The 9,531-nt window shown below is 33.7% G+C and overlaps 1 protein-coding gene across 1 annotated transcript; it reads left to right on the top strand.

Annotated features, from left to right (window-relative positions):
* The first annotated feature begins 4,582 nt into the window (after positions 1–4,582).
* Positions 4,583–5,071, top strand: LOC124369592. The gene has a single exon (XM_046827636.1). The coding sequence runs from the start codon at positions 4,583–4,585 to the stop codon at positions 5,069–5,071; it is 489 nt and encodes a 162-aa protein (XP_046683592.1).
* Positions 5,072–9,531: the final 4,460 nt, after the last annotated feature.

Below are 9,531 nucleotides of genomic sequence, written 5' to 3'. Positions count from 1 at the left end.
TTTGTTTTATTAATGTTCACATTATCCGCCAACAGACAAATAAATACCGATGGATAAATTAATATCACTAAATACATAAATATCAATAGATAAATAAATACCGATGAATAAATACCAACAAACAAATAAATAACAACAATTAATTAAAATAGAGAGAACAAAAATTAAAATATAACAACAAGTACTGAAGCTGCGATGTCGAAGTTGTCAGGCCTCTATTTAACCGTATCTGCTACGAGAAGCTTATCAATATCATCAGCACTGGTAACTGATAAGGTGCTTCGCTCCGTAGTTACGTCAAAACGTGGTTGTGTGTACCAGCCTAACCTTGCTGGTTTCGTGGTTAGCTTTGGTCAATGACAGAACGTAAATATTGTACAGTTCAACTGAAACAGTATCTACGTTAATAACAACGGTTTCTTCCGGTAAAAAAACACGACAATCAACTATGTTAAAATTAATAAAAATGTACATTTAACTACGGATCGGGTAAAATGATAGGATCAGGCCTACCGACCTATCATCACCATAACTGCTGTAGCTGTCATCCGCTGATGCATAGGGTGGGTCTTTGTCATCATCAATTGATTGGAGACAAAAAGGAGACAATATCCTTTTAGAACTGGATTTATTAAGTACCAAATCATTAAAATACTCAAGATTTTCCTTTTTTTTAATGCACTAATTTATAGGCAGAGAGACAGACTAAATCAACCCCCACATTCATTTATGGGCCTCGTTATATTTTAGGTTTTACTGATATATGTGTATCTCAGAAAAAAATAAATATATGTACTTGCGGCCTACAGATTATTTTGAGAGAAGTAAAAAAGCTCTTCATAAAACCGTAGTGAAGTAGTCTGCTTTAGACACTACAAAGTTAGGTATGAAATGGTTAACGAACAGGCCCTAGAAAATTTTGCCCAGAGTTAAATCGTAGAACGAATTACAAAAACTCTTTGGTTTTAAATATCATTTTGAAGTAAAATAAACCATGCTATTTTTCAATTTTAGGTATAGTATGTTTACTGTAAACTGAGTTTTAAATTGAATTTAACACTTCAAACAAACAATTTTGTATTTGATTGTTATTTAGAAACTTAATCATTTTTCTATGTTCTGAAAAAGCAGTACATTTGGACTTAACCCTTTCATTAATATTTTATGATATATTGCTGTGGATATATTTGATAGAAAGTGATACACAACCTCAGCTGATAATTAATATGCAGCTTGATATAAGCTTTTGCTACAGCAATGTTTTTTTGCCTAATAAATCTTACTATATGTCAATTGATAGAGAAATATATCTGCATCAAAATTTAAATCAACAACAATAGCAAAATAATAACAGTTTTATAGAGTAGTCAATAAGACTTTCTGGGTTTCCAACAAATTGCTATCATTCATTTAAGTACATTTTTATTAGTTATTAGCATTATTAGTGTTTTTTTTTTTTTAAATAAATCCAGCATTTTAAATCGTATATGCTTAAAATTTTCAGGGTTTATTGACAATAGGTAATACAGTTATGAGTTAGACGCTGAGCAGTGCAGACCGGTTTGCTGGTGCTCCCGCTCTCCTTTGTGCACTGAACCATAACCTATATTCTACATGTTTAAATTCTGTGGCACCTTATCATCTGCATTGTTATTACCTATATATTATCTGCAATAGCCTGTTCTTCAATCTAGTGTCCGTGTGTATTTACAAAATCATTGATTGCTCTGTTTGCAAAAAAGCTACCGGTCAACCTAGGCATAACATTTGCTCAGACTGTAAGAAACTATACCATACATCATGTGTTAGTTTATCCAAAGAAGATGTTGACTATAAATGAGAAATGAAGCAAATATTGCGCTGTTCATCTTGTGCTGTGAGTAGAAGGAAGAGTATGTCTTGTGAGTCACCTTGTAGCCCGGAGTCTGATATGGAACAGCTTTATCTGACGTACTAAAAAAGCTCAATAAAGCTTCCGATGACCGTGAGCAAATTGAATTTGAAATTAAAAAATCGAGTTTGTTACTGAACAAATTAATGAACAAGTGCTAAGTTAACTGAGTACCCTCAACTTATTGAAGATTTAAAGGTTAAAAATATCCAGCTTCAAAGGAAAGTTACTGATTTGGAGCTCAGGATTGAGGACAATGAACAATATATGCGCAGCATCACACTCATAGAAATTCAGGGGATTCCTGAAAGCAAAAACGAAGACGTGTACGAAGTTGTGAAGAAGGTTGGCGTTGCTCTCGATATAAACATTTCTAGAGAAGCTATCGATGTCTGCCACCGTCTAAAAAATGGAATGATGCTGACCGTCCTGCTGGAATTATAGCTAAGTTCGTCAGACGAGAAGACAAGCTGAAATTTCTTGAAAAACGGAGAGTCAAGAAGAACCTGAACTCACATGACGTTGGTTACACCTCGACCACTGCTAATCCCGTTTAAGTGAACGACCGTTCGTCAGAAATTTGTAAGAATGGTGTTCTTTTATTGAGATACGATTCAAGCCACAAGAGTGGCACTCATCGTATCCCGCAATACTCCAGTCTACGTGTGTCTCTATGACTTTCAATGCCTTCTACTATCATCTCGACCGACGCAAACTGGTTTGATGATAGTAAATTGCGTTTTTCCAAAAAAATTCATGAGTCGACTGAAAAAGATCATTTCAAAAACTTTACTGAAAACCGATAACATTGAGATGGGACGATAATTTTTAACTAATTTGGGGTGACCTTTTTCAAAAATCAGGGTGATTTTGGCTTTTTTCAGAGAAGATGGAAAAATTCCTGCGCGAAGATAGAGATTTAAGAAATGTTCAAGCGGTCTAGCAATTTCTTCTTCTGTAGTAGGAGCCCAGAGCTATGGAAGCTGCTGGGCTCCGTACCAATGTGGAATGTGGCTGATGCTGATTTGGACTGAATCTTTGGTCAGCACCAACCGAGGCAAAGAAATGATTAAACGCGTCCGTGACTTTAACCGCATCGCCTATTGTCTGTACTCGAATCCTATAATTTTTATAACACGGTTCGTAAATGGTTTTGCTCTTATTTAGTAGATAGAGTTAAAAGAGTCAAAACTCAAAGTGGTGTACTGTCTGAATGGAGGTGTAACCCTGTAAGGGTGTCTCAAGGGTCAACAATGTCCGCAATGTTGTTAAGTTTATACACAAATAGAATAGATGACCCAATTACTTTCTGTAAAACAATGTTATTTGCTGACGACATGCCAATGTACACACAATGTAAGTTGGATGGTATTAATCTCTCTCTCTCTCTCTCTCTCTCTCTCTCTCTCTCTCTCTCTCTCTCTCTCTCTCTCTCTCTCTCTCTCTCTCTCTCTCTCTCTCTCTCTCTCTCTCTCTCTCTCTCTCTCTCTCTCTCTCTCTCTCTCTCTCTCTCTCTCTCTCTCTCTCTCTCTCTCTCTCTCGTTAAATTTTGGTTGTGTGGTATTTTTATTAGTATTAGTTTTTTTTGTGTGCAGTGTTTTGTTTGAACTCTGTTAGCCTTAGCCACTGCTCAATTTGTAAATGAGTTGTAAATGTTATGCCTGTCCTGATGGAAGAGCGGATCAATGGACCGAATCAGGGCAGGGTAAATAAAGAAATTATCAAATTATCTCTCTCTCTCTCTCTCTCTCTCTCTCTCTCTCAGTATCCTATAATTTTTATAACACGGTTTTTATCTCTCAGTAGTAGCCTGGCGGCCGTGGCGTACACATCGTTTGTCGGACGCTCTGTGCCTTGTTCTATACTGTATTGGCTTTTGTGCTGTTATTGCTGTTTTCAGTCATTATGAAGTGTTATCAGTGTAATAGTGTTATTGACAAAGACGAGAAAAAACTTAAGTGTTCTGAATGTTCACTTGTTTTTCATCTAAGCTGTTTACAAAGTGGTAAGGAATTTCTAATTACTGACGAAGACTATGAGTATATATTGAATACCAATTCTGGATGGAAATGTGTTTCGTGCAATTTCAAAAAACAATTGAAAGATGACGATACTCCTATTAGATCTGTAGGTGTTAAATCTGTAAGTACTAAGATTCCAAGCAAAAGTGTTAAAGGCGGTTCAGAAACTGATTCGGACACAAGCTCTACAGGGACTAATAAGAAATTAAGTTGCCAGACTTGTAACAAAGGATTTTCACACAATGCGTATAAATGTGTGTGTGTTAAATGTAATTTATCGTTTCATTTGAAATGCGTAACTGAATTTAAATCAAGGGAAGAATATGGTAAAGTTAAAGCAACCTGGCAATGTCAGCCGTGTGCTCAGGTTATCCCAGGAATGCAGGAACCGATATCTGATAAGCTATTTTCAGCTGCGGGGCAGGCCTTATCTGGTGATGTCGTATCACTATCTTTAATAATGAATGAGATAGTTTCATTCAGAAACGAGGTCAAAAAGACAAACGCTGATTTTAAGGATTCTATGGAAAAATATGCGGATTGGATTGTTGAAAATGGTCGAAAAATTGATGATGCGGTTAAATCAATTACTGAATTATCTAAGGACATTGACTTCATAAGACAGGAAAATATAAATCTCAAGAAAATCGTATCGGATTTGACTTTTAAAATGGACATTCTTGAACAGGCTTCAAGGGAAAATACTGTTGAAATTCAGGGTATACCATTTGTGGAGAAAGAAAATGTGATGGAAATGGTTGAAAAGGTGTCTATGGCTATCAGTTTCCCCTTTGATCAAAATATGGTTGACAAATGTTATCGAATAAGAACGAGATTTGGAGCATCTGAAAACCCAGGGAGTATAGTAGTTCGCTTTGTGCGAAATATTGATATGCAAATGTTTATACAAAAAAGAAGAGATAAGAGGAACTTGAACACCAGGGACATTGGCTTTCTACTGGGAAATTCTTCTGTGATTTATATCAACCACAGTCTGACGCCGGCTAAGAGGAGGTTGCTGCGAGCTGCGCGGCTGTGTCGCAGTGAGAAACAGTACACTTTCGTATGGGTTAGCGGAGGACGCATCTTCCTACGTAAAAATCAAGGAGATCCGGCAATTGAGGTGAAACGAGAAGAGGACCTTGAAAAGTTGAAATGATGGTGTTTGTCTTACAGTTCAGTTTTGTGTTTTGTTTATCTTCGGTATGATAAGTTTATCAGTTGTTTCTTAGTTTTAATTTCATGTTGTAAGTATGGTTTCTTTTTGACAATATTATGTGCTAAAATATTGATGTCTTTCTTCCATATAATAATATATGGCGAGTGATTGTGGATTATTAATGCATAATAGGGAAAAGATTAATAGTTTAAAATCTAAATTTAGTAATAAGAATAAAGGTTTTTTGAAAGTAGCTCATGTCAACGTAGAAAACCTAAGAGCGCACAAAGAGTCCTTTTTTAGTTTATTTGAGGATAATATTTTTGATATAGTTGTGGTTACGGAAACATTCCTGAAACCCATTTTGGCTTCTAGTCCTTTTAGTATTGATGGTTTTAACTTCATAAGACATGACAGAGAGGGTAAGGAGGGTGGAGGAATTGGAATATATATTAAGAAATGTTTTAATTATAAAGTATTAGTTTCATCACAATCCTTGTACTGTAAGAAACCTGAATTTATTATTTTAGAAGTAGCTTTGGGATGGAAGTTATTGTTGTGTGCCTTTTACAGACCACCGAAAGCAGGTTATATATCGGACTGTTTTGACATAATTGGGGATTTATTGCCTACTTATTCAGATGTATTACTTATAGGAGATTTTAATATAGACTTAAGTACAGACAGAGTTTTTCCAGATAAAACGCAATTTATTAATTTAGTTGAGAATTTTAATTTTACTATTCTACCATTACAACCAACATACCATTTACCTACATCTGATACCTTATTGGACTTATTGATTTGTAATGACGTGAACAAAGTAAATGTGTACGGACAAATATCTATAGCTGGTATATCTTATCATGATTTAATATACATAGAGCTATGTCTTAGAGTTAAAAATAGTACTAATAGGGTCATGAAAGTTATTAGAGATTTCAAACATGCAGATGTAAATAGGTTAAGGCAAGAATGTCAAACTTTATCGTGGGATGATGTTTACTCAGTAGACAATATAAATACAAAGGTAGATATATTTGTTAATAAATTAAATAATTTATTTAATAAATATGTACCTGAAAGAAATATCTCAACAAAAAGGACTCCCTGCCCTTGGATAAATACACAAATAAAATCAATGATGAAAGACAGGGATAAGTTGTACAGTCAATATATAAGGACGAAAGATCCTATAACTTGGGAAAATTACAGAGTCTTAAGAAATCAAGTAAAACGTATATTAAGAGACTCGAGAAACCGTCATTTTGACTCTTTATTGAAACCAGATAAGCATTGCAAAGATATTTGGAATGTAATTAACAGTCAAGGAGTTGGTAAAAATGCTAATGTTATGTCAGATGTAGTTGTACAACTAAATGAGTTGAATAGTTATTTCTGTGGTGTTAGCCATAGTATAAATGAAGAGTTGATTGATTATTATAAAAGTCAAAGAGGTGTCTTTAGTGGTATTGATGATATGTTTATTTTTTCTGTAGTACGTAGAGAAGAAATTCCTAAAATGATGTTAGATATATCGTCTAATGCTGTTGGTAATGATGAAATACATATTAGATTTTTAAAATTGGTTTGTGAAGAAATCAGTGATGTGTTGTGTCATATTTTTAACTATTCTTTATATAATTCTGTTTATCCATGTCAGTGGAAAAGAGCTCTTATTATACCATTAGCAAAGATAAAAACACCTTCAGAATGTAAAGACTATAGGCCTATAAACATATTAAGTGTATTAGGTAAGATATTAGATAAAATAGTTTATAACCAAATTTGTAATTATGTTACTAGGAATAGTATTTTAGATAAATATCAGTCTGGTTATCGATCCTTTTACAGTACACAAACCGCACTGGTTAAAATAACAGACGATATCAGACATGCTATTGATAACAGAGAGATAACATTATTAATGCTTCTTGATTTTAGTCGTGCCTTTGACTCTGTGAATCATAATTTATTATTGTCTGTTCTGGAATCTTACAATTTTAGTTCCGCTGTGGTTGATTGGTTTCGAGATTACTTGACCAATAGACTTCAGCGGATCAAAACAAATAATGGAAATTTTTCAGATTGGAAGAATAACTCTGTAGGTGTTCCACAGGGATCCACACTTTCTGCTTTGCTTTTTTCTTTATACATTAATAAGATTGGTAGTTCTGTTATATTTTGTAAATATATGATGTATGCAGATGATATTCAGTTATATTTAAACAGTAGGCCTAATATTCAATGTGTAAATGATGCTGTTAACTGTATGAATGCGGATTTGGGTACATTACATACATGGTGTAAAGATCATGGATTACAGCTTAATATAATAAAGTGTAAGCCGGTATTGTTTGGATCCTCAAGGTTGCTACCTCACATTGATGTTAACAGTTTGACACCTTTGATGATAAACAATGTACATTTAAATTTAGAGAGCTCAATTGTCAATTTAGGTTTAAGAATGTCTAATGATTTATCATGGCGTATACAAGTAAATTATATTGTTCGGAGGGTATTCCAGTGTTTGTATAAATTTAGAAAATTGAGCTTTAATCCTCCAATTTATATTAAGAAGCTTCTAGTAGCAACACTAGTATTACCTATTTTTGATTATGCAAATATAGCTTATTGTGACATAAATAATGAGTTAACTGATAAGTTACAGAAAGCGCAAAATGCGTGCATAAGATATATCTATAATTTAAGGTGGGATCAACATGTAACACCATATTATAAAGACCTTGGTTTATTGAAAATTAAGGAGCGGATGGAATTGAATATAATGAAATTGGCAGTTAAAGTACTTAAAAATGAACAACCAGTGTATTTGTTTGAAAGATACAAAAGAATGACTGATGTACATGTTAGAAATACTCGTTTTTCAGGAATAACTTTACAAATTCCGATTCATAGAACTGTTATCTACAGTAAGTCCTTCTTAGTGACATCTATTAGATTATTGAATGTACTAGAAAGAGAACTGCGGGAAAGTGATAGGGAAAGCAATGCAGCTTTGTTAAAAAAATACAAAATGAGACTTTTAGAAAGATATGAATTATAAGTTCATAGTACATCAATACTGTGTAAATTATTCTTTCTTGTGTAAGATTAATTTTTCCTATACGTATAGGAATTTAGAATTGAGACCATACAAAAAAAGGAAAAAAAAAAAAGAAATTATGTTTGTATTGAATAAACATATAAAGCAAATAGTAAAATATAGAACTTAACTGTAAGTAGGGTATATTTAAGTGATAAAGTTATATATATGTATATATATATATATATATATATATATATATATATGATTTAAATAAGAATATAGTTGTAGAAAAAGAGTTTTATAACACATAATAAAATAGAATAAGATATAAAAATAGATATAAAAAAATGTAATTTGTAAAATCAGGCTACTGCTCAAACATTGTATTACATATGAATATGTGTTGCCTGTCATGGTGGTGGAGTGGACCATTGGTCTAAACCATGGCAGGATAAATAAAGAAAGTATCAAAGTATCTCTCTCTCTCTCTCTCTCTCTCTCTCTCTCTCTCTCTCTCTCTCTCTCTCTCTCCCTCTCTCGTTAAATTTTGGTTGTGTGGTATTTTTATTAGTATTAGTTTTTTTGTGTGCAGTGTTTTGTTTGAACTCTGTTAGCCTTAGCCACTGCTCAATTTGTAAATGAGTTGTAAATGTTATGCCTGTCCTGATGGAAGAGCGGATCAATGGACCGAATCAGGGCAGGGTAAATAAAGAAATTATCAAATTATCTCTCTCTCTCTCTCTCTCTCTCTCTCAGTATCCTATAATTTTTATAACACGGTTTTTATCTCTCAGTAGTAGCCTGGCGGCCGTGGCGTACACATCGTTTGTCGGACGCTCTGTGCCTTGTTCTATACTGTATTGGCTTTTGTGCTGTTATTGCTGTTTTCAGTCATTATGAAGTGTTATCAGTGTAATAGTGTTATTGACAAAGACGAGAAAAAACTTAAGTGTTCTGAATGTTCACTTGTTTTTCATCTAAGCTGTTTACCAAAGTGGTAAGGAATTTCTAATTACTGACGAAGACTATGAGTATATATTGAATACCAATTCTGGATGGAAATGTGTTTCGTGCAATTTCAAAAAACAATTGAAAGATGACGATACTCCTATTAGATCTGTAGGTGTTAAATCTGTAAGTACTAAGATTCCAAGCAAAAGTGTTAAAGGCGGTTCAGAAACTGATTCGGACACAAGCTCTACAGGGACTAATAAGAAATTAAGTTGCCAGACTTGTAACAAAGGATTTTCACACAATGCGTATAAATGTGTGTGTGTTAAATGTAATTTATCGTTTCATTTGAAATGCGTAACTGAATTTAAATCAATTAAATCAATTTACGCTCTCTCTCTCTCTCTCTCTCTCTCTCTCTCTCTCTCTCTCTCTCTCTCTCTCTCTCTCTCTCTCTCTC

Source organism: Homalodisca vitripennis, chromosome X (assembly GCF_021130785.1).
Source record: "Homalodisca vitripennis isolate AUS2020 chromosome X, UT_GWSS_2.1, whole genome shotgun sequence".
Lineage (NCBI taxonomy): Eukaryota > Metazoa > Arthropoda > Insecta > Hemiptera > Cicadellidae > Homalodisca > Homalodisca vitripennis.
The sequence above is the reverse complement of the archived record's forward strand: the minus strand, read 5'-3'. Positions and strand labels throughout refer to the sequence as shown.

What these genes read in the sequence shown, in the direction of transcription:
- LOC124369592 (XM_046827636.1), top strand. Translation starts at nt 4,583, where the DNA reads ATGGACATTCTTGAACAGGCTTCAAGGGAAAATACTGTTGAAATTCAG.